This window comes from Helianthus annuus, chromosome 8, assembly GCF_002127325.2.
Source record: "Helianthus annuus cultivar XRQ/B chromosome 8, HanXRQr2.0-SUNRISE, whole genome shotgun sequence".
In the NCBI taxonomy this organism is placed as follows: Eukaryota; Viridiplantae; Streptophyta; class Magnoliopsida; order Asterales; family Asteraceae; genus Helianthus; species Helianthus annuus.
In genome coordinates this window covers 8,147,008-8,173,078 of record NC_035440.2, presented here as the reverse complement: position 1 = coordinate 8,173,078, position 26,071 = coordinate 8,147,008, and the positions used below count along the sequence as shown (strand labels likewise).

Here is a 26,071-nt window from a genome sequence, read left to right as displayed (position 1 = left end):
TTTAGGCCTCGGGTGTAAAAAAAGAATTGGACCCAAAATTGTGCTTAAGAGGAAATGAATTAAAAAAATAAAACTTTAGTGGTGGAGCCAAGACTTAAACTTAGACCTTTATATCATCGTGAGATGGTTTTTTCCACTACACCACCAACACTTTTTCTATATAGAGAACAAATGAATATCCTAAATATAATTTAATCTATTTCTATTATATATAATAAACAAGAAGATTTGGGCTGATGTGGCACGTTCTTAGGGCTTCTCAGGATTCATTTTGGCGGGAAAATGAGTTGAGTTTTATATCATCCGCGGATACCCATTTTGATGTGATCCGACCCGTTTTATGACCCGGGTATATAAGTTACATAAAAAAACCTAATTTCCTGTAGCCCCATTCTTTTCCTTCACCGCTTCACAACCAAACCCTAGCCTCCGTCTTCCTTGAAGCTTCTACATCTAATTTTCTCTGAAAAGATAGGTGTCGCTTGTGCTTTGAATCGACTGATAAAGGATTCCAAAATCAAACCGATTCACTTACAAGTATGTGGATTCTTTAGTCGATATTGATTTTATTCGTTTTATTTGTTTCATCGTCTCAGTTTTTTTCTAAAATTTTGACTGTTTCGTATGAGGAAGATGGTGGTGGCCTGAAAAGGAACGATGACAACGACATTGGTTGATTTAGGTTTTCCCAGTGGTGGTCTTATGATGGTTGTGGTTTAACGCAACAACGAAATGGCGGCGGCTAGGGTTTCACCAACACATAAATCGGTATCTTTCTACTTCATTTTTAATCCTCTTATTCAGATTTGATTTGTTGCATATCCTATTTTCATATAATTTTGTTCGTGATTTACTGTGAGTTCGTCAGTTCTAATCGTTTTAGGGTTTTTACTGTTTGTTTTTTTTTTGAAGGTCATTGTAATAAGGTTTTGGATGTTGTGATCGGATGAAAATGATCTGTTTTAAGAGTATTCAATTACAAATGTTTAATAAATTTGCCAGTAATTTGATTGAAAAGCTTTTGTATAACATTATGTGATTGTTTATATATTATGTTTATTAATCTGATGGTGATTTGTGATAGTGTATTTTTTTTATAACCTAGAGTGGATGAATAACTGAAATCTGTCAAGCGAATGGACTAATTTGTTCTGATATTCGCGATTCTTTGGGTTTTTTAGATCTGGACCGACCGGTGTTGACGAAAAAGGAATTACTCTTTGTTTTCGGAAGGATGTTTGGGGGTTTAGCTATGACATGTTCTGATAAACTTTCTGATGTACCGACTAATCTTTAGGTCAAATTTAACTTTCTTATTCATTTATTTTCGTTCTTGCAGTTATCTAATGGATGAAGATGTACTTGATTATAAATGACATATTTGCCATCATTTTTTGCACATATGATACTGCAATTTGGTGTTTGTAAAGTAAGAGATGTGGACTAAAGTTGTTTCTGTCATGAAAATAACTTATGTGGTAGTTTGTTAGTTTCATTTTTTATGACACATTGTTCATTATTATTTATTATTTTGGAATTTTTTTTGTCAGGTGCCCAAGGGAAAATGGGTTCCTTTTTTTAAAAGTTTGTAAGTTCTTATGGATTTCTTTGAGTACATCTTTTTGTTATTTTGTCTTTTTTGATTTGTCAATGTCTCACCACTTAGCTATATATGTTTTCAGGAGTTGGAGAATATATGTTCGGAATTTCGCATCATACATGCCTGTCACGTTGATTTGTGATCACCATGTTATTGATGGTATGTGTTGTTATGGCTATAATTATGTGTCTAAATGGACTCGGTTGGGTAACGGGTCAGATGGGTATATTTGTTGATACATATATTTGTTCATGTATATTATTTAATCGAAAACAATTAATTATAAACTAATAAGAGTTCTATTTTCTATATTGGTTGCTTTTTAAAGTAGGGGAAAATGGTAATGGGTCAACCTGAACCATGACCTTTTTGCAAAAGTGCCAAAGGTTCATGGTTCGGGTTGAAAAGAAAGATTACTAATTTAGTCAGCTAGAAGCCAAATGTCAGGGTTGGAAAGAAAGATTTTTATTTATTTAAAGTAACCGACAAAGTAATATTTGTTAAATATCTAACGGGTGAAACGGGTATAATAATAAACATGTCAATGAGCCGAGTATGTGAAACGGGTCTAAATTTGGTTAATTCGCTATAATAAGTTCTTAGGTTTTCTGTTTTTGGGGTTTAGGATTAGGAAAAGTGTTGTTACCCTTTTACTATAATAGTTCAGTTCATGTTTATGTTTAAAGATTTGAGCTATGATAAGCTAAAGCATTAGTTACCCTTTTCCTATAATTTCTTGGATGAGTTAATAGATTTCTTTATTCAAAGCTAAAGAAGCATAAACAAGATTTATTAGTTGAGAGGGTAGTAGAAGAGAAACGTGTTCAGGATGGGTTCAAGATTGTTAGGGAGGTGCTTCTTGAGTAAAAAACTATATCTAATTCAAAAAAATGTTTCATTTCCTGAAAGATTTTGGCTTTATAAAGTTTCTATCTGGTACAAGTGTTCAAGCTCTGAAAATGTATAAAAAATTGCCAAAACTAGGTTCCGGTACCGGAAATCGCCAAAACTAGGTACCGATAACAAAAATCGCCAAAACTGGGGGTACTGCTACCGAAAATCGCCAAAACTAGGTATCGGTACTGAAAATGTTTTGTATGGTACCGGTACCAGTACCGATCGATGTCGTACCGGTATTTAAATGTAAAAAAATGGTATTTTACTACCAAAAGTATCGGTACCGAAAACGGCAAAAAGTGGGTTCCGAGTCGGTACTGAAAATAATTCGGTACAGTACTGGTCTCAAGTACCAAATGCTCATCCCTACCTTCTATATAATAGTAGGTTAATATTTGTTTTTTTTTATTTTAAACGGGTCAAACATATTATGTTTTAAATGATTTAACTAAAGAGAATGGGATGAATGAATCTAACTGATTAGATGAGTCAAGCTTGGTCAAACGGTTTGAAACTTAGCGGAAGTGCATGTAAATACACCAAAACATAAGATGAGTCCTTATAAATGGTTACAATACATTGTAATGATACGAATTTTGTGTAACCAAAAATAGTAAATGATGTGTTTGTGGCCCAGTTTCCCAACCCAGTTCAACTCACACTAATAATTACACGTGTTGACCCATTGCCACCTCCACTATAAAGTTTGCATAATTTATGTACGAATAAAAGTTTCACGACTTATTTTAAAACTGTGAAAGCATCCAAACCGGTTATCATGTCCAGCACCATATGCAGCAACGACACAACAGGGAGCAAAGGTAAAATTACCATTTTATTTCGTTTGTGCTTTCAATAGTAAAGCAAATGTTATGCATTACATACTGAGTTTTTTAATTTTATGTATATATCACCAGTTGAAGTTGAAGCAGATTGTCATCCACCTTTTACAAGGAATGTGGTTCAATATTACACACCAGCTAGCTGGGCAGTTCGATAGGGTACGCAACAGCTAACTGGGGAGTTTGATTGGCTTTTACCCTATGTTCAGAAACGGCTTGATCATCTCCTGTTCAAGGTTCAAATTTTCACCTTTTAAATTTTTTATTGATTGATCGACTGAATTTTATATAAGTTTGTTGATTGAAAGTTTTATTTCCCATGTTTGATATGTAGATGGGTCCTACTAGAATCAAGATTCAAGAGGTGATCTTCATCTAAGCGTCCCAGGCCTAGAGAACCAAGGTAATATACAATATTACAATGCATTTTAAGGTTATTTATATTGATGTTAGTTAAGAGTATCGTTGATTTGTTTTTTTGCTAGAGGATGTCCTGCATTAGGTGGTTCTGGGTTTGGTCCTCGGATACCGTCTCCGGGGATTAGGTGTGTTTTTACATGTTTACATAAAAAGTTTCAGATTCTACCATTCCTTTCTTCTCATGCTCAAATAACCTAAAACATTCATTCGTTTTCATTCAGAGTATCTAGAGGTCTTAAGTTGGTTATTTAGTTTCCTTGATAATGGGTCAAACAAGTAAAATCTGAAAATTATTCACAAAAATAAAATGGGTTAAAAAGATTCAAGGGTCAAAAGCCGCCTAGCGTGTTCAAACGTATACATTATCGATGACACCAAGTCTTTTTTGGTTTAATGGAGTTTAGGCATTCAACGGATCGAGAAGTTGCTATCATGATACTCATAGCTTATCTTTCTTACATGCTAGCTGAGGGATATCTTCCTCTTTGCTTATGTTGCAAGTTTTTTTTCTTCCTTTAATAGAAGTAATTTCGACATGTTTTGTTATGAATGAGTAATTCGGGCCATAACCCGTTTTCTTATGAATTGCAACAACAAATTTGCCCACTATAATCCCAGTTAATTTAACTATTTTCTCATGAACAATACCATATCAAATTTGCAAATTATACGCCTGTTTCTGGGTCTAGCTTGAGTGATCATAGTTGCTTAAAAAATAATAATTAGGTAATAGAATTCAGCAGTCAAAGAAGTTTCTTTAGGAAAAAATAATAATATCAACCTGTTGGCCACTATAATCCCAGTTAATTTAACTATTTTCTCATGAACAATACCATATCAAGTTTGCAAATTATACGCCTGTTTCTGGGTTTAGGTAAAGCTATGGCAATTGCTGTGCAGCCTGCTAAAGATCCGAGAACGAAGAAGAAAGAAGTGGCGATGAAACGAACAGTGGTCATTGGGCTGCCAATACTTTCCTACGGTAAATATTATATTTTTTTTTTAGAAAGTAAACAAGTAACATTACCATTAGAAGGTTAGAGCAAATTACAAATCATGGGTTGGTAGACGGGCAACAAGCTGCGCCGCCACCCCCTTTTGAATTGCAAATCCTACTCGGCTAAACACATAACTATGGCCTACAGACACTGTCGCATGTGCAAGTGCTGCCTTTTGAACCCGCTTCAAGAAACCGGACGCCACAGGGGCCAGACAACCAAAGGTATCGAACGCGAAAGGAAGGAAGGCATGTTGATTATCTATGCAGGCCTGCTCGTGCTTGGATATTTTCCCCGCCTCAGCCTTCTGCGTCGCTTGCCCTGAAACAAAACCACTGCCCCTGAAACCGGCAAGAGGCGACACCCCCGTGAAATCAATGCAAGCATGCTTACCCCCGGACCATCCAAAAACCAGCACATCGGCTGGACGAAGGGAAGACCTCCCCTCCTTCGGGTCCGTTAGGAAATTAACCGGAGCCTCTTTTTTAGCAGCGATACCAGCTCGCTTGAGAACGTCAAACAACACATCTCTAACCAGATCGTGTCTGTACTTGAAGCCAGGAAGCTCTTTGCAGTGAAGGGCATGTTCCCCGAAGCTATCAAGACACACCTTCCGACAAACAGGGCACGGTTCATCCTCAGGGTACAATGGTATCATCAATCGATATTTGAGGACAGACCGATATTCTACTGCCGACATACATTGCCCCAAGCCCTCGATCGGGATAACAGTAAGGAAATCTTGAGCATGGGGGGCTCGTAAACAATCAAAAACAGCTTTTTGCCGAGGGGATAACCCGAAAACACCATTGATTTCCTTCACGGTTTTACCATAAAAAGCACTCGCCAAAATAGTTTGAGGTTCACGGGGGGCGATGCTTTTATTAGCAAAACCGCCAAGGTCAACATCAGGAAGAACGGCTTGTAAACCATCCAACGCAGCCCTAAAGTCCGAATCCAAATCACCCATACAGCAATATTATATTATATTGCTGCAATCTATTGTTATTAAAACTGTTATTAATTATATTAAATCTGTTAAGAGTAGTTGTAAAGCCAGATTGTTTTAGTTCAGGATTTTGTAATTTTGTTGTCATTTGCTTGATTTTGGTTGAAATTTGTTTATTGCATGTCGTGTTTTATTTTACTTTGAAGTTTGCTTTATTTAAAAGCTTTATTTGTGGTAATTTACTGTATTTTAGAAATTATGGTTCTAATTTGGGGTTTTTCATTACATGTAGTGTTTTCATAGTGCTCTGCAGTCAACTGTCTTCTATCAGGTATAAGATCTCAGTTTTAAAATTGCTGATGAAAATTGTTGATAATTTAAATTGCACACTGTTTAGGTCTTGAAATTAGGTATTTAGGTAATTCAAAGATCCTTTCTATTTGCTGAAACTAATTGTTGTCTCTTGCGTAGGTATATTGCATCTGATGTAAGACGGTTCACCACTTCGATTTCATCTTAAAGGTATCAACCATCAAATTCAAAACATTAAATATTATTAATCTTGTGTTTCTTGATTTTCACCATATTTGCCCTTTGAATCTAGCGATGGATGTAGAAGACAGTTGTGTTATTACTCATGTTCAAGATAACCTCTTTCGTGTTCATGTGAGCAAGAAGAGAGGAAGACACAAAGGAGGTGTGAAACATAGTTCAGATGATACAGGTTCAGGTGTCAAATATGTATCATGTGAACTGTGTTTGACACATCCTTTGTGTCTTTCTCTCTTCTTGCTCACATGAACACGAAAGAGGTTATCTTGAACATGTTTTCGCTCAAGTTTGAAACAGTATTGTTTAGTGTTACTCTTCCTTCAAGGTAAGGCCAAAATAGCAGTTATCTATATATAAAAATTTTGCCTTCAAATTCTTTCTAACAAAACAATAGAAACGTTGTTGATTATTTGATTTTTTTTTTCATTTTTTGTAGCTATGTTAAGGTTTAAAGCTATTTAACGGGTTGAAAGTGTAGTTAGGCCATTGGAGATACCAAACAGCTATCAAACTTTTTGATATGTCAAAGCTTCATGTTTCCAACAACTAATGGTTGTTCTATCCTAAAGACTTCTGGTATGTACTTTAAGCCTAAACTTTATATTGTCATTCATGGTGTTAAGCAATGTGATTAGAGTAGAAGTTCAACATTGCTATGTTGTAACTTAGTTTCAGTTTGAATCTGTTTGTGTGTTTCTCGAGGCTTTTTTTAAGCAAGCCGCATAGTATAAACTCTAACTTTTGGGTGTTGTAGACTGTTTTAGGTTGATTTCTAGGATTATTTAGGTTGAAGGTAGCCTTCATTAGGGTTTTTATTGTCATCTTTTTGCTGTAAATTAGGACGAAAATCATGTTAAATGACTACACGGTTGTTTTTCTCATTTTACCTGAACATGGTTTCATAAAATTACTTTCTTGCCTGTTATACGTCTTTTTCTAATCTCAGTGCTATAAAATTATTTTCGTGTTCACCTTCGTTTGTTATCAAAATATGTTGTTAAATAAACGAACATATATTAAAAGATATAAACTTGGCTCTATAAGACTAGCATATTGAGTGCTGCTGTCCCTAATGGATCTTTCGACTTTTGCCCTAGAATAATATATACAACTACCAAACAATCTTAACATAATCCAAATTCAGATAAAAGTTACTCGGGTTTGTTGAAACTGTTTGGCTTCGAGAATTGTTAAAGGAGAAAATTAAATAAAGATTAAACATTGTTAAATTGAAAAGTTTAAAAAGAAGTAAAAATAATACGATCATCCATATAAAGTATTTAAATTTAAAAAGTAACAATTACATATAAAAAACAAAACTAATCAGACACTTAAACTCTAATAGCAAGAATCAAGAAACTTTAACTTCAACTCCATGGAGCACTGAACTTCACGATGTATGTCATTGATCTTTCTCATGAACTCTAGGTCTCTACCTCCACACTCTATATTACTCGCAATATATAGGTCACGAACGGAAGTAGTTGGCATCGCCCTCAGGTTTCTCGAAACCTGGTCTCTTGTCAGGAGACCAAGTTGTAGTCCGTTAAAACACCTCTTCAACTATTAAAGAGTAGACCTATCAGCCAAAACTTGCTCTTCGATTTGTTTAATAAAGCGTTGCTTGAAATCGTCAGAATATGACTCCATTTTAATGTATTTATAATAACTAAAGCAAACAATAACAATTGATCTTTGGCTTTCAGTGAATGAATCTGTGTATGATAAAACAACATTTGAATTGCCAATCGTATTATATAGAATCTGTAACAGGCCAAAGGTCATTTTTAAAAGCAATCATTAAATAAAAACTTATATTTAAAAACCATGTATATTTAATGATTTAATGGTAAAACGTGTATAAATTTATATTTAAAAAACATGTACATTTAATGATTTAATGGGAAAGCAAGTAAAATTAAATATCTAGAAAACCAAAGAACAAAATTTAAACCTTCAAAAAAGGTTATCATAATTAGGAAATGCCTGTTCATTTACCACATCAAACATTTTACACACTATAAAGGTTCATGATTACTTTACTTGAAAACATGAACACTTCATTTTTTAAAAACCCTTCACCCTAAAACAAACTGTCCAAAAAACACTAACACTCTTTCTAAATGGCAAGCAAAAGCTTCTACCACTGGTCTGAAACTGCCGATCTTAAAATTGAATTTTTAGGATGGTAAGTTGAAGAACAGAGAAAAGATGAAGAACTCAACAAAAAAGTTGCTATGGTGAGTGATAAATATTATAAGCAAACCTGGAGTAGCATTGCACTGCTGGATGAAGTGGTCTGTTCTCCTCCATCAGAGTTTAAAGAAAAAGCAGAAGAGTTTATCACACATCTGCTGAAACAAGATCAAAAGACCTGTGATATGCTTGCTGATCTGCAAATTAAAACAAACAATGAAATTGAATGGAAGAAGGCGAGAGAACGAGATATCTTATTAAGTGTTAATTGTAATGTATAATTTTTAATTTTTACTATTTTTCAAAATCAGAATTTTGTAATACTATTTAATATCGAATGAGTTGTATCGTTTTTCTTTGTATTTGTTTTATGAGTCGGTGTTAAATTATTTTTAATACTCAATTGGTATAATATCATTTGCAGGTGAAGTGAAATTATTTCGAAGGTTTAAATGATTTCTTGGGCTTGGTTCCTATTGGTGCTTGGTACGGGAATGGAAGGAATGCTGGATGGTAACAACTTAATATAGTACCGTTAAATTACTAGCTTTACCCTTTTCAGTTCTTAATTATGTATCTTACGTACGTTTAATAACAGGTACAATCCATTTCTCATGGCTTGCTATGATCCCGACACTGATGAATATCAAAGTGTCTGTCGTGTAATGTCCGGCTTCTCTGATGCGTTCTGTATAGAGGTTCTCTGTCTCCATTCTCAAAACCCTAGCTCCGAACCATATTCTTCAAAAATGAGGGTTGGATGCGACATAGATGATGAGAATCCGAGTCTAGATTCGACTTGCTAGGTTTGTATTCATCTTTTAATCTTTATATATGTTTTTAGGGTTCTTACGTGTGCTTTTAATTCAGCAAGTTTATTCATATTAGAAGAAATAATGAAGAAATTGTTCTTGATTGATTTTTGGAAGCCGAAATTCAGTGTCAATTTCGGGTTAGTTATTGTGTAAAATCAACTTTGTTCATCGATCAATCATTTTTGTTTTGAAATTAGTTGAAATAAGGGATTGTTTATGTGATAAACCAATGTGTGTGTAGAATATTTTGTGCAGTTGCGTGTTTCAAAAACGAAGATGAAGGAGCAGAGGTGAAAGAGAACACAAACAAGATTTTAGCCGTCTTTTTTGCTGAATTTGGTATCACAAGTGATGCAGCATTGAAGGTCGGTACGTTCGAGTTGGGTCGCGTCGGGTCATTATGTTTATTAAATGTATCCCGTGTGGGAATTGAGTTTGGTTAGGATGATAAGTAGTGGAGTTCTGTTTTTCTTTAATTTCTTGATCACTCAAATGAAGCTGGTTAAATTTTTCGCATTTTTATGTCATTGAATAACACTATTTACTTAAGTTGTTATTGTTAACATCTATGAAGACATTTTTTAATTTATTATTGTATTAACAATTAATCAATGTTGTGTAAAAGTTTAATGAAATAATATGTTACATTTTAACGAAAAAAACATGTTTATTAACTAATAAAAATAAACAACCCGGTGAGCATTCCTGGGTGATAACATGTTAGTTATTTTTTTATCATTTTATTTAAGTATTTATTGCTTATAAATAATAAGTGACATGTATAACTTTCTCGAGCCCGGGAAGCATTCCCGGGTAATAACCTAGTAAATATATAAAAGTTATAAAGACTTTTCAGACCCTTTGAAAATTTGGATCTCGATTGTTGACTAGGGGTGTCCAAACTGCTCGGCGCTCGAAGATCGTTCGACGATCGTTCGAAAAAGCTCGGAAATTTGCTCGTTCGATTCCTTGCTCGGTTAAAACCGAGCCGAGCAGCTCGGTTTGGTTTAAAAACGAACCGAGCACGAGCATAGGTACGCTCGCTCGTCGCTCGTTCGGTTTCGATCAAATTTATTATTATTATTATATATATATTATATTTATTAAATATAATAAACATGTAGCATATCCAATTATCCAGCCCCTAGAATCCTGTATCAAATTTTATGTTTTGAATTCAGTTTTTGATTGAAGATGTCTGGAATGACTTCAACGTGCGTTTTGGAAATTATTTTGCATTTTAGATGTTCTTAAAGATAAAACATTTGGATGACATTTTGTGTTTTTTTTTGTGGGACTTTTTATGTTTTTATTTTGTTAAATTGTTAAAGTGTGTGTGGGACATATAAGTTGGTGAATTTTGGTGAATGAATGGCTGTGTAGGAATGTTAAATAAAACCAAGCAAAAGCAAACCGAACCGAGCGGCTCGGTTCTAAACCGAACCGAGCACGAGCATAAGATTTCCGCTCGATTTCCTAAATCCGAACCGGACCGAGCGGCTCGGTTTCAAACCGAACCAAGCACGAGCAGAGCTCCGCTCGGTTCGGTTCGGCTCATGAACACCCCTATTGTTGACACAGTTTAACCAGCCCAAGAGCCAACCCTGTATCTCAATGTAATCCAACATACTTTTTAGGGTGTTCAGTGTGGATCCCCTTCATTACATTCATCCACATGGTATGGGTATGGATACCCTACATCCCTGTCACCCCTTCATCCCCATTCTCTTCACAAATTTTTAGGGTGACCAGGACCACAATCCTTTTCACCTCGCATTGACTTTCTCATTTTTTTACATGGACCGACAATATGTTGGTACTTAAGGTCACATCATCACCACTATTCAGTTCCTTGGGCAAATCCTCAATCACACTACAAATGATAATTGGTCGGGGTATTGGTAATCATAGTTTTATACCTGATTGTACACTAGTGTCTCAACTCTCAATACCCATCGGGTATTTGTTTGACAAGTATTCGTTGGGTATCGGGCATACCCGTCAGTTTGCCCATTAGTTTGTCATATTTACTTATTGGGATTTCCAAGTACATTTCTTTTTTACTATTATAATTATTATATAATTTTTATTTATATGACAACTAATACAAACTAAACTTTGATACATCACATGCATATAAGTTTTATTATAAATAAATAATATCATTATAACTTTTATAACATTTTACATATAACTTTACATACAACATACAAAATATAAATAATATTATCAAATACATATTTTATCAGAAAATTTAATTTTCCACATAGCATACGAGGGTGAAGGGAAAATAAAAATAGACTAAAAATTCGGGAATATGATACGGGTAGACAGACGAGTATGTGGTTTCGAGTAATCGGGTTAAATATCACCTAATCTCATACTGGTCTCATATCTGCACAAATATTTAAAACTAATACCATACCTTGTCCTATACCCGTGAAGCTTCAAATATACCCGTCCCCAATGTTTCAAGCTTTGGTTATACCCGTCAGCTCAAAAAAAAAAAAATATTTGCCATCCCTAAACTGTTACTATTTTATTATGAAAATAAAATCATTTTATACCAAATACCAATGTCTTAGTGGTGATGCATGACCACAGCATTTGTCACTGGATTTTCATCGTTGCTGCAAAATTGTAACCTATACTAAATAGTGGTCACTAAATGGCATTAGATGACGAATAATGGTTAGTTTTTATTTTATTTTATTTTATTATTATACGTATAAATAAATAAAATAGTGACCACGAAGTTAATTCAATGTTTTGAAACGAAAAATACCGGTTACAAAAGTGGCTTAATACTTTAAGTAAAACATTAATTAACAGAAACTGACTTATTAGTTTAAAATTTGATTACAAATGGGGATTGCAATGCAGTTTGTTGCATGTTTACCTGTCATTTATGTAATTTTCTTTACACTAATGAAATCGAGACTTTAGAAATCAAAAAAAAAAAACGATTGACAAAAATCTTAACGCATAGGACCAACACAAGCACAAGCATCAGCGGTCAGGCACTGGGATAACGTAACCCATAGATTTTGGGCCTGGTGATGGGCCAACCCCAAGTTATTAACACTTGTGTCAAGCAGAACACCAGACTGGCTCACTGGCATAACTATCTAGCACAAATAATAGGCTGACACTGTTGGAATGCCTGGTTCAAAAGCCCAAAAAATATATTTGAATGTGGATGCTGGTGAATGTGATGAACCATGTCTTGTACCATAAATCATTAGGCTTTCAACGACTACTCATTTGTCACTGACACCCCGATGAAGGCAAAATCCATCGGTGATCTGTTGGCGGTGGACCGTCGGGAAAATATGGCGTGGGATGTGGATGTGGGTGAAGATTTCATCCTGAAAAATTGCCTTAAAAAACAATTTCTATTATTACTATCTTTATATACAACTAGTTTCCTCTCATTCATTGTAGTTCTCCAAAAGAAACGACTCCAAAGCCTGACAAACTTTCATAAAAAAAACATATATAGCTACAAAACATCCTAAGTAAATTAAACCACACTATAATCTTGTTTACTTACAATGCTAATTATTCTGAATTATATTGTACACACCAAAGGAAGGAGATCGAATCCATCGTAATGTTATATACGTATCTAGATATTTAATTTACGACCAGGAAGAGGAACCAACTCTATCTGGATTAGAACTTCACCACATTCAACGTCTCTCAATCTTAGGATCATGTCTTGTACCACTTTTCCATTCTCGCAAACGATTGCGCTCTCCTCAACTAAGTAGTTGTGCTTACTAGGATGAACGCGGTCAAGTTTAGTACCATTTGGGACTTTGTTCAGGTCCAACTTCATTCTAAGGCATTCTATGTACGGCTTTACATCTACTTCCGCCACCCCCATGCTGTCATCGTTACTAAACCTATCTTTATCGTACACAGCCTAAAACACGACCAAAAAAACAAAGTTTTATTATCCCGCTATGTAACCTTATTGTGCTTAACTCTAATTTTACGACATTTATCATCCTTTTTTATAACAAGAAGTCGCGATATGATAATAATTTTGGTTGATCATATGTATTTTTAGGATGTGGGTGCTTACAATGTGTATTGGAGCTTTGGCGTCCTTCATGGTGAGAGTCAGTTCTTCATTCCACACAGGGTTGCAGTTTGCCTTAATAACCTTAGTCTTTATTTTCTGCATGAGATCAAATTAACACAAATTCTTCAAACTTTGGAAATTAAGAATCTTCGTTTAGTTGGATCGTCATGTGTTTGTTTAGTTTCGTCATATCAAACAATACGGATTAGTTGGTCGGTTTATGTAACGTAACGACAACAATAAATACGTATTTAGAAAGATATACACTTGTGATCTTTATACAAAACCCTACATGTACAATAAAATCACACGTTGGTGGGGCTCGATTATAATTAATGAATCGTGTGACCAGAATGATCATGGGTCAAATGCTCGATTATCATTATAGTTCTATTATTCTATACTGACAACAACAACTAAAGGGTCAAACTCATGTTTTTCCTTAAAAAAACAAAAGCAACTCATATTTGACAACCAAAAATCAACGGATTCCTATCACAAATGGACCCCTGATTCTGCCCTTGCAAACATAAATATGCAACAATATATAACGTAGAAAAGGCAGTGTTTTTAGACTCGGACCGGACAGGGAACCGGAGGTTAAGCCGGTCCGGGTCATGGTATCGGGCCGGAAATGCATTGAACCGGAGTTGAACCGGCGACCCGGCGGTTGGACCGGGAAACCGGCCGATCGGACCGGTTTTTTATATATTTTTTTCAGATTTAACCCTATTAATTTTTATAATATTTACGATACCTTCCGGTCGGACCATTGAACCGGTAAGAAGACCGGTTCGACGTCCGGTCCGATTCTGAAAACATTAGAAAAAGGTCATTTTTGAAAGAAACATCTTAATACAATCAAAAAAACAATAAGAAAACTGATTTTGCAAAATAACAACAAAAGGTACGTAAATGTTAGAAACAGATGTGATAATTTGAAATGTTATGAAGATCGAAAATGGAAAGAGACCTGGCTATCTAAGGTTGCGACTAGATATGGATCGCTGGTTTTGGTGTCGCGAACCGCAAGATTAATTCCTTTCTTCACTCGCAACTTCAATAATCCTATCACTCCTTCCATTCTTATCGATCTACCCACAAGTTTCTTGATTGATATATGCAATACTTTGATGAAAAAATGGCAGAATTAACCAACCAATTCAACTTTCTTGTTTGTTCAAACAAGAGAGAGAAAGATGCTATGTATTGACCAAAATATGCAAGGAGACCCTGTCAACCCTCATCACCACCCAACAAATCTCTCTCTTTCATGTTAGTATTTTAGACCTTGAATATTCTAATCCGCCATTTAAGAATAACTGTTTCCAAACTTCTTTTTGGTCTTAAATTAGATGATACGTTTATTATATATGGTGTGGAATAAAGTTTCTAGGAGCTTTATCACGCCATATTTGTGTCACGTAGGCGACATGTAAGCAACGGGATTTATTGTTAATTGTCATGCAGTGGGATAAAGCTTTATAATTTTCCAATCATTGTTAATTTTTTTTATTTAACTAATTTAAAAACAACTAAAACTTATAAAATAAAGCCAGAGATGAAAAAGTGTCAGTTACTTCAAAAATAGCATGAGCCCATATATGTTGAATTTAATATTTCTTATGCCCCATTTTAAAAACAAACACCACTTCAAATCTTTTAAAAACTACTACCGGCCCAAAAGCTCAATCATTTATCCTTTTTGTGTATATTAAAATCCCACCGAAACCCTATCTACCCTAAAAACATGGCAATTCCAAAAAAAAAAAAACACAACATGCAACCGCAACAAACAAATGTCGGAGATGGAGGTCGGCCATGGCCTCCGGCCGGCCGTTTTTCCGGGCAAGGATGGTGATGAAGATTGTGGGTAAACGGTATCAAGCAATCGGAGATGGTGGTCCCCTTTTTCTTCCCTTCTTATGCTTCCGAGCTAGATGGGAACCTTATGGTCAACGAATAACCTTATTTATTTTTTTTATTTAATTTGCTTTTATTAATCCATATTTTGCAATTAGTTACACACTTGCTTGGTCCCTCAGCTTATGGCCTGCCCCGAGAATCCTCGAAAAATTATGAACTTGGTCTCTAACATCACTAACCATGGAAACACAGGCATGGACAACCAAGTCGTCGACCTCCATCTCTGGCCTACCCCCATCGTTCGAAAATCGTGAATCACCGCCATCGTCAGCACTCGCCACAACCACTATCTCCACATACATGACAACCGCAAAACAACCATCCGTGCCTTCGATTTCCAGTTACCTGTTGAGGAAATCTAAACAACATTGATTGCCGCCAATGACAACTTACTTGTTGCAATCATCCATCGCCTCCTAAATTTCAGATGAATTCTGAATTATCGAAAACGCTTAAAAGTGGGTACCGATTCGGTACAAATAATAATCGGTACAGGAAATTCGGTACTGGTACCTAGAGGTGTACAAAAAAACTGGTTTTAGAACCGAAACCGGAAAAAAAACCGAAACTGGTTTTTTTTTTAACCGGTTTTTTTTATAACCGGTTTTTTTTAACCGCCGGTTTTTATACCGGTTACTATTCTTGACTTCAAAAACCGGTTATTAACCGAACCGGTTATTAAAAAACCGGTTAAAACCGGTAAAAAACCGTTTTTTTTTTTGGGAAAAACCGGTTAAAAACCGGTCCCAACCGGTTATACCGGTCATTGTTTTGGACCTCAAAAACCGGTTAGTAACCGGAACCGGTTATAAAAAAAACCGGTTTTTATTTTGGGTGAAAAAACGGTGAAAAAACCGGGTTTTTTTTTAAATCGGTTTTTTAATAACCGATTTATACACCTCTATGCCCATCCCTAGTTCTAAATCTAAAGCTCCTACTTCTGTTTTTGTATTGGGTCACTCCTCTGTCATCGTCTTTGGGCTCTAAATATTATCATATTTTAAAGAATTTTGAGGCTAATATATATTTCAAAAAAAAAAATTAATTCAGTCTGGTTTTAGCTTTTCCATTCAAAATTAAAAGCTATACATATTAAAAACTCTCCAAATCATCAAATGCTAGTTGAAGTAAACAATTGACTTAACTCACTATATTAATAAATGAATAAACTTTAAAATACCTTTTTAGTGGTTTTACAACCTCCATTTGTAACATGTTTATTTAACTTTATAATTTTTAATATAGTTATATTAAATTGTGCCATGGCCTTTCATATTTAAATGATACATATAAGAGCAGCTCATGATTGCATCTAATCTAGTATTTCTTTATGTATAAGTTGCTTTGCTCTTGTTGAATCAAATCAAGAACGTGCAGTAGCGGATTTAAGTACTTTTTTCACTGTGTTCCTTTTGGTATATTCTCACTATTTTTTTTCCAAATCATACGAGGTTCTCACTAATTTTCCCATTATTTCTAAACCGAATGAGTTCCTAGAAACCCACAAAAGTAGCCTAGATCCGCCCTTGAGAATGTGAGGTTCCATGTGATGCTATGAGAAGCATTGTATCATTGTTCTTTTGTTTGGAGTTTGGTAAATGCTGGGTGGGCCTGTGCATTGTGCACCACAAGTAGGGAATTATTTTTTTTTTCTTTTAAAAAAAAAGATTGTTGGTGAGGCAAGGTTGGCATGTAATCATGTATTCATGATTGATGATTGTATTCTCTTTTGACTATTGCATGCAAAAGAAGAACACCTAATCTCCATCTTGGTGTTGGGTGGTGTTGTTACTAAAAAAAAGCTTAAATAAAAAAGGCTTGGTTTGGGTTTCTTTTTATGTCCAACTGTCCGAGTGTGTTTTCTTTTATGGCGGGCTCAAAGTTTGGTTTGGGCTGTGTTTTAGTGTTCGGCTTAGCTCGGCCCAACGAATAAAAAAAATGTCAAAACTTCAAGCATTCTCACAAATGGGCAGGTCTTGATGATCATTATAAGATGATAATAATATAAAGAGTAAATTAGTTTTGAGTCCCTATGTTTTACTGATTTTAATTACTTGAGTATAAAATCAAAAAGTTTAACGCCTCGAGTCCTTAACCGCTCATTTTATAACGTTTTGACTTCCTGTATTGTAGTGGTTTTAACCACTTGAGTCCAAAATCATAAGTACAAGTGTTAAAAATTGGACTCAAAATATTATAAAATGAGCAGTAAGGGACTCATAGCGTTAAACATTTTTATTTTGGATTCTAGTTGTTAAAACCATTAAAACACAGTGACTCAAAAAGTAATTTACTCTAATATAAATAAACAAAACCAAACATGGTTCGGATGGAATTTTAGGTAGTGCGTATTATTGTTATAAAAACGTTGCGTAGAATTTCATGAAGTGATAAATTTTTCTGTCATTAAGGGAACGCTATGCGTCCAAGCTTGATTGACTATGGAGTTCTCTCATCCACAAATAACAATACGTCCAAAACAGATCGATGATATTTGACATTAGACATTCCGACTTCCTTATGAGCCCACCATTTTCTTGTACGTAAAGGATGTAGAAATTGCCAACAAGATAACAATGATTACAAAATATTTGGAAAATAACTAATTCAACATTAAATGTAACTATAAACTTGAAGCGACACCCTACTGAAATGTCTTTATGTTTCACTATAACTTCGTTAATAGTGTGTTAATAATCATACATGATATAACTAAAGTAAAAATAAAAAATAAAAAAAGGTCCTCAAGTGATTTTTTGTTTTTTTAAATCTCAAAAACTTTTATAACTACAACCGATGATTTTTGCTTTAGAGTCATCGTGTCATTAGGTGATTGAAGTTCAAATAAAAACTCAAACTCAAACATTATCAGTAACCTCACATCATGGGTAGATGGATAAAAAGTTGTAAACTTTTTATCTCATTTTGAGTTTATCTTCGCCTTTAATTCTATCATGATTAAGGATTAAATCTGAGATTGTGATTGGTTGTATTACAGAAAAAGATGAAAATTGTTCATAGCCTATGATGCCTTCAACACATTAAAAAATCACATAATCATTTTTTTAATGGTGAGTGTTATTCTACTTCTACTATATCAAATTAACTAGTATTAAGCCTCTGCGTTGCAGCGATTGTGGTAAAACTATGTCAAGTAGTACCAATGCTATACCACTGTCAGCGACCACCAACACCGAAAAAGCTCGTAAAAACAAAATAAATAAAAAACGGAAAAAATAACGCCGAGCGAAAAGCATACGTAAAATCTTTGAATCACGCGTGCTCATTGCAGAGAAATTAAATCAAAACGTAAAACATGGAAAAAATAACTAAGTCAATTCAGGACCCACACGTTGCGACGAACTTGTTAAACGGAGAAAAATAGATGTGTTGCGACAGGCCAGTCAAACGGGAAAAAAATTTACGAAAAAATGTTGAACCCTACATGCACGTTGCGGTGCATTAACTCACAAAATTTAGAACAAAACGAAAAAACTTAAAAGATGGGAAAGATGAAAAGTATGTGGACCAAAATTGAAAATAAAAAAGAGTTTGAGTTAAATTGCAAAAAATGAAAAGCTTTTGGTTAGAAGTAAAAAACAAAGGGTCTAAATTGAAAAAAAAGAAAAGTTTTGGGTTAGAAATGAAAAAAGTAAAATAAAACCCTATACATGAGGTAAACATCATAAATTACACAAAAAAAATTTAAAAATTTATTTTTGTAAAACTTAAATAAACTCTTATATATTATATATTAATAGAGTAAATTCTATTATTATCTGTATAATACATGATATGGTTTCAATTTATTTTTTATTCTTTGATTAGTTTAATATTTATGAATTAATTCTTTTTATATTAGTTCAAGAGATGTTAATAATTTAATAGAAATATTATTAAAAGATTGAAGGAGAAAATGTCATATGACATAATTGATGTTATTTATTAATCTTAGATAAAGATAAGGATAAAGATATATGATATCTATATATATATATATATATATATATATATATGGGTAAAGATCAAATAGGAAGTTAATTTTCTCTAGGAAGGATAGGAAGCCATAGGATTATGACATGTGGCAAATTTTAAAATAAAGAGAAAGGGTATTTTAGTCAATCCAACTCTTTCTTCTTCCTTTTTCAAAACCCAGTAAATTCAAAAACCCATCATTTTCAAAATCCACCATCTTCAACTATTTCTTCACTTTATATCTCAATAATCACTACATTATAGTGCGATTTTCATCACAAATCAATGATTCAGAACCCGATCAACGTGTTCTTCAGTTTTTTTTTTGAAGAAAACCCAGTTTAATTTCATAAAAAAATCTCGTTTTTTCCGGTGATTTTGGAGATAATCACTCGATTCGTTCGATTCGAGCGTTGATAAGTGTTTCTATCATTCAAATTCCGTCAATTGATGAAGAAATCGGCTTCGATCCATGTAAGAAATTCTTTAATTTCATTTTCATGATCTGGGTTTTTTATTTAGTCATTGCGTTTTACGATCTTTGCGGGGGTCCGGGGGCGGCAGCCCCCGGTAGCGGGGTCCCAGGGGCGGCAGCCCCTGGCGGGGTCCAAGGGGCAGAGTGACAGACAGTTTTATGTGTCTATTAAATTGCTGTACTAAAAACGCATCAGAAAAATTAAATTTCCATAAATTGGCTCATTTCGAAGACAGTAATTCGTAGACAATTCAGACAGTTCACAGTGACAGACAGTTTTATGTGTCCATTGCGTTTTAGAAATAAGACAGTTCACAGTGACAGACAGTTCACAGTGACAGACAGCTATTGCGTTTTAGAAAAAAACACATTTTTAAGTGTTTTTAGTCATTGTGTTTTAGGTAAAACACATTTTTTAGGTGTTTTCAGTCCATTGCGTTTTAGAATGAGTCATTTTTAAGTGTTTTCTGGCCATTGCGTTTTACATATAAGACATTTCTTTGTGTTTTTGGTGCATTGCGTTTTAGGTAAAACACTTTTTTATGTGTTTTCAGTCCATTGCGTTTTAGAAAACAGACATTTTTAAGTGTATTCTGGCCATTGCGTTTTACAAATAAGTCATTTTTTTTGTTTTTGGTGCATTGCGTTTTAGGTAAAACACATTTTTATGTGTTTTCTGGCCATTGCGTTTTACAAAAAAGTCATTTCTTTGTGTTTTTTGTGCATTGCGTTTTAGAAAAATGTCATTTTTTAGGGTTTTTTTTTTCATTGCGTTTTACGATACTGGGGTTTTTTCTATTGCGTTTTACGCAACTGGGTTTTAAATTTTTTTTTTCAAAATATAGCAATAGTATACTCGTTTTAAAGATAAAAAAACACTCGTTTTTTTGGTGCAATTTTTATAAAAAAATAATGTCGTATGAAAGAGTTATTAACGTTTAAAAAATGGGGGGAATTGGAGGAGAGAGAAACTATTGGCTTGGATTGACTAGATTGCCCCTGAAAAAAGTCACGCGCCTCTTTTTTTACTTTCAATTTCCCTGATTTAATCTTAGCCCTTGATTAAGTAAATGGATGGTCAAGATCACTTCCTAGCCTTCCTAGCCAAATAAACTTCCTATTATATCTCCACCCATATATATATTAGTTATTATTGATGTGAACCATATAAACGTGATGTTTTCAAGATATTGTGAGAAAAATATAAATAAATGAGGATGCTTATATGCATAATTAAAATATTGCAAAAAAATTTAAAAATTTACTATCAACTAACTAATTTTTGCAATTTTTTTAAACTTTTGCAAATTTAAAAATTTTTCGCAGTTAAAAAAAAAACCTCACATTATTTTGTACATTTCACGATTTTTAAAACTTTTTCTCAATTTTTAAATATTTTTGCAATTTATTAAAAATTTTCACAACACATTTTACAACTTTATGCAATTTAAAATCTATTTTGCAACTTTTTAATCTATGTTAGCATTTATAAGTCATGTCACACATAATAAAAAGAGAAAAACTAAAAAAAAAATTGTCTTGTAGGCTTGGTGACCAGCTTTTTAGGTAAAATATATAGGATTAAAATATTAAATAAACTTAAATTAGTACAAAGCTTTTTATAAGTGAACTAATTGAAACACTTTTAAAACTTAATAACTATTTTGTAAAATATTCCTTTTGTATGGTGATTGATACAAATAGATTCATTGCAATCATGATGGTTACCCGCTTTTCCTTTTTATACATGTATATACATCTGGCTTTTCATACATCGTTTAATTTCTACAAATCTATGTCATCTCGTTTTAGTATAAATACTAAAGGTTCCTTTAGTATCTAAAAACACTTGCAAAACCTAGACATAAAAAACACCCTAAAACTTCCAACAAATCCTTTAGATCTTTTTGCTCTACGTTTACAAGGTATAATTTCGGGATTTTGAGTCTTTCTCTGGCAGTTCATCTGTTTAGGTTGTTGTACCCTGAAAAACAAACGAGTTCTCATTGGAGACTTGAAATATGTTTTAAAAGACCCGTGTTTAACGCGATGCTCAACCAAATACCTTTCTGTTTTGTATTTTGTTTTTCTATTTTTTTAGTTGTAATAGTTTGGACTTATTTACTAGTTTCTTTTGATTATTATATTGTAATTCTAACAAAACTATTTTTTGTTTTATTTTATATACGAACGGTTCCTACAATATAGTTTGTCATTTTCACAAATCATAATCGTGATGGTTACCCTCTTTTTCTTTCTTATGTATCTAGCTTTTAAAAAACAAATACCTAATTCTTCGTACAATCATCGACATCAAAGATCTTCAAAAGGTATCGATCACTAACATTATTGGTGGCCAATGATGGACATAAATTGAAAGGTGGGTTATATTAATCATATGTTAATCTATAAAAAGTTACAAAACCGAAAGGTTTGAGTTGGAAACTCACCCAAACGAGCTACATCTGTATCATTTCTTTTATTCAAGATGCTTTAATTAATAATTATTCATTTTAAAGATGTATAAAGTGTTTAAAAAAGTCCCATTTTTGTTATAAACAGATTTTTCTCTCTTAAAAAATAAGGAAAAGAAAACATGTGGGGTTTTCTCTTTTCAGTTTTGCAGGTATGGGTTATTGTATAAAATCTATTTAGTGTGTAAATGTACGTACAACAACCATAAAAAACAACACGTGTTTTGGGGGAGAGTCACCATAATTATTCACAATCTTAAATAAACAATTGTATATGAAAAATGATTTTACAAAATGAAAAGTTAGAACCTTAAAGTGTTGTGTGACTTTAAACTATTAGTATCTAAATTTGTTATTTTTTATAAACCACAGGGACTAACGATGTAATTAAGTATGTATCTAATTACAAACTTATACTTATTTAACAGAATGTTTCAATTTATTTCTTACTTTTAGTAACGACATTTATGTGTTAAATAATTTGGTTGTACCTACTTTTTCTTATTAAAATATTTTTTAGACTATAGTCTTAGCTTATTCTTTGACAAAGAAATATGTTTTATCTTTCATAAAACATATAATAAAAGTAAAAGTTTAAGATTTAAGATTTATTTATGATGTACTTATTTATCATCACAAACAAAAAAAAAAATATGATGAACTTATTTATCATCACAAAAAAATATTGACATTACTAATTACTAATTTTTAAGGTGTATCAAATATTTCAGTTTATATTAAAATTTGTAGAGCATGCATGATCGTTTTCCATAATTAATTAGTGGTCGAATAGGAGTGGGGATGTCACGAAACTAATCATCCTTCCATTATGCTTCTCATTCTTTGGTTGTCTTATTACTTATGTATAGAAAGTGGGATTATATTTTTCTTTTCTTTTTTCTCAAATTGATTTTCTAGGTTTTAATTTGACCATACTGAGGCGTGGTGATCGATTTTGGTGTCAATGGTTAGTTGCTAATGCCGAAAGGGGTGGAAAGAGGTCATAGTAGGGACAGCTTAACTATACAAAAAGTAAGATTGTATACTTGGGGCCTTCCTGGGGCCTCGAATTTTATGTTGGAATTGTGTGATTTTGTGCGTTTTAGAAACCGTATACAAGAAATGCGTGTGAAGATATTCCAATGTGTTAGGGTCTTAAGCAAAAAATATAGGGATTTTATTTACAATAAGGGCGCTAATTTCATAATCCGATGTAGCCCTCAAAAAAGTTGAGTCATCCTGATCATGAGAAGTGACGAATGCGAGATTTTTGTGGCAATGGTTATGTTTTGATGCCGGAAGAGGTGACAAGATGTCGTAATGGTCATGAGTGTTAAGTAGTGGGAGTTTAAATAATTATAAGTTACAACTAAAATTAACGAAAATATTTGATGTGCATAAATACGATAATGTGGAGGCATTGGTTATAGTTAGGCATATAAAAACATGCGTCTTTGAGGGTGTACTGTGAGGACGACCACACATGGCCCATGTTCTAGAAGGGCCCAACCTTTTTTTATTTTTTGTCTCTTTTAGGTACCGTAGGTCGATTAAAAATATATAAAATTAGTAGTAATTTCATGTTCCAGATAGCTATTAAGAAATATTTGAGAGTATGAGTATGAATTATGAATGGCCTATCAACATCTTTAATTTTAGGAATGCTAGAAGAGCCTCACGGTTTTTACAAAACTAACTGTTTATAATGTTTTACAATGAAAATAATTTATAAGAGTCTAATATGCAAAACTGTAAATAAAAGTTCAAAAGAACTTTCAATAACATGACAAGAGTCTAATATGCGAAACTGTAAATAAAACTTAAACTACATTATGAGCAATTTTTTTAGGATGAAACTAAATAATGGCTATGCTAGATTTAGTAACATTTTTACTAGTCTTAAATCTCATGGTATTAGTGATAACAACAAGAATTGTGTGAGAAAGGTTTGGATGACACTCTCACTCAAGTGGATAGCAAAGGTATCAACCATTGAAGAATCCAAATAGTTGAGTGTTATGCACATGGTTGACGAGATCATAGGCAACATCAATGTCTATGAGGTTATCATTGAAAAAGATAAGGAAAATTCCAAATTGAAGAAATAAAAATTGAAATAAATTGCTCTCAAATTCAAAGAAGTCATCAAGGCAAGAGTAGACAATAAATAGTCAAGTAAGGGGTGGGGTAGTAGTAGCTAGTCATTACCATGGTTAGCTTTGGGCAACCCTGCCTAGTTTAAACATGGATGATCAGTTCATGCCTAGACTACGGTCAAGTTATTCGTTGCCTGCCCTGGCTATGATCCTAAGCCCATGGGCGGAGGTTAATGGAAGACTTGGGGTGCCCCGACCCCCACCGATTATTCGCTCGTGGTGTATTTTACCGAAAATTTTTGAGATTTTTTTTAGTGTAAAATCTTGGATTTTTAAGAGTACGACCCCCACCGATTTGGATTTTGAGAGTCCGGCCCCCACCAAGTTTTCGTTCAAGCTCCGCCATTACCTAAGCGCTGCTCCTAATATTATACAAAACCTAAAATCTACAATGTAAAATTAGAGACTAGAGGCCATACCTAAACATTATCGTGTCGTGTTCAAGTCTAGCACCACATGTAATCGTATCTTATCTTTTCATGGCTCACCTATTATACCAGTCCTAGCCTTTACCCCCCCCCCCTCCCACCCCAACACACACATAGGGTTGGGCATTTCGGTACCGGTACTAAATGGTAATGTACCGATCAAAATTCAGTACCATTTTTTGGTGTTTCTGGTTAGGCACGTACGGTACCGGTTTTTTACCGATTTTTGCGTCATATATCATACCATATCAATACCGTATTCTACCCAACATTTTCGGTACCGGTACTGGTACCCACTTTTAAGAATTTTCAGGATCGGTAGTTTTGGTACCGGTACGATACCGAGCTCAAACCTAAATGGTCTTATTACAAAACAAATATGTTTTGATGGTTTGAAGCTCTAAAAAGAATCGTAAACTCAGTGAATATTCTACAATTAAATTTGTGAAGAATGATAAATAGGGGTGTAAACGAGCCGGGCCGAGCCCGAGCTCGACCAGGCTTGAGCTCGGCTCGTTTGGTTTTTATGAAGCTCGAGCTCGAGCTCGGCTCGGTTCGAGCCTACTTCTTTGAACTCGAGCTCGGCTCGCGAGTAAAACCCAAAGCTCGAGTTCGGCTCGACTCGGCTCGAACTATTTTGAGAACAACCTTAAACGAGCTAAAAGCTCGGATCGAGCTCACTTCAACACCCCTTAAACGAGCCAAAGCTCGGCTCGAGCTCGGCTCATCAATGTTATCATCATTATTAATATATTATATATAAAAAAATTAAAATTTTGTATGGGCTCGTTTAGGCTCGCGAGCCTAAACAAGCATTGTATTTTAGGCTCGAGCTCGGGCTCGATAACAAAACGAGCTCTATTTCAGGCTCGAGCTCGGGCTCGGGCTCGTTAAGGCTCGACTCGTTCGAGCTTTTAACCGAGCCGATCACGAGTAGCTCTCGAGCCTCTAGGCTTGTTTACACCCCTAATGATAAAGGAAGTGTACCTGTAGATGAAAATGAAAGTGTGAAGTTGATGGAGACCTTGTTAATATCTATAAAGACCGTTCAATAATTATGTTATACAATATGTTTTGAGTCATTTTCACCTGAATAGTAATATATATATATATTTTTTATTTTATTCACAAGTTAAAATATTGAAAGAAGATTGGAGCTAGCTTTATTCCACTGCCCTCAAATGCATATGATATGGACCTTTTATTTGTATATTGCATGATATCTAAATAGAAAAATACTAATCTTTAGATCCAAATAGTAGCATTTAGTAAATTTAT

The 26,071-nt window shown here is 34.0% G+C and overlaps 2 protein-coding genes and 1 long non-coding RNA gene across 6 annotated transcripts; 2 read left to right on the top strand and 1 right to left on the bottom strand.

The window, feature by feature from the left end:
- The first annotated feature begins 208 nt into the window (after positions 1-208).
- Positions 209-6,749, top strand: LOC110871919. Of its 4 annotated transcripts, XM_035976410.1 has the most exons (9): positions 209-537; positions 634-768; positions 1,182-1,429; positions 1,551-1,588; positions 1,683-1,759; positions 3,296-3,318; positions 3,415-3,498; positions 3,674-3,742; positions 3,825-4,426. In XM_035976410.1, the coding sequence occupies exons 3-8, from the start codon at positions 1,373-1,375 to the stop codon at positions 3,716-3,718; spliced, it is 324 nt and encodes a 107-aa protein (XP_035832303.1). In that variant the 5' UTR covers positions 209-537; positions 634-768; positions 1,182-1,372; the 3' UTR covers positions 3,719-3,742; positions 3,825-4,426. The 4 variants fall into 4 exon arrangements, 1 of the variants encoding a protein (XP_035832303.1); XR_004864616.1 differs by lacking the exon at positions 3,825-4,426 and adding an exon at positions 4,634-4,715 and having other exon boundaries at positions 215-537; positions 1,182-1,297; positions 1,683-3,318; positions 3,415-3,575; XR_004864615.1 differs by having other exon boundaries at positions 215-537; positions 1,182-1,297; positions 1,683-3,318; positions 3,415-3,575.
- A 2,064-nt stretch (positions 6,750-8,813) lies between these two features.
- On the top strand, positions 8,814-9,818 carry LOC110870788. Its single transcript, XR_004864617.1, has 2 exons — positions 8,814-8,967; positions 9,053-9,818. It is a non-coding gene; the product is annotated as an uncharacterized LOC110870788 (long non-coding RNA).
- Positions 9,819-12,725: 2,907 nt separating this feature from the next.
- LOC110871920 (protein C2-DOMAIN ABA-RELATED 9) lies at positions 12,726-14,631 on the bottom strand. Its single transcript, XM_022120677.2, has 3 exons — positions 14,333-14,631; positions 13,360-13,455; positions 12,726-13,197 (listed from the first exon to the last, which is right to left on the bottom strand). Exons 1-3 carry the CDS (start codon positions 14,441-14,443, stop codon positions 12,898-12,900), a joined length of 507 nt encoding a protein of 168 aa, XP_021976369.1. The 5' UTR covers positions 14,444-14,631; the 3' UTR covers positions 12,726-12,897.
- Between the last annotated feature and the right edge of the window lie 11,440 nt (positions 14,632-26,071).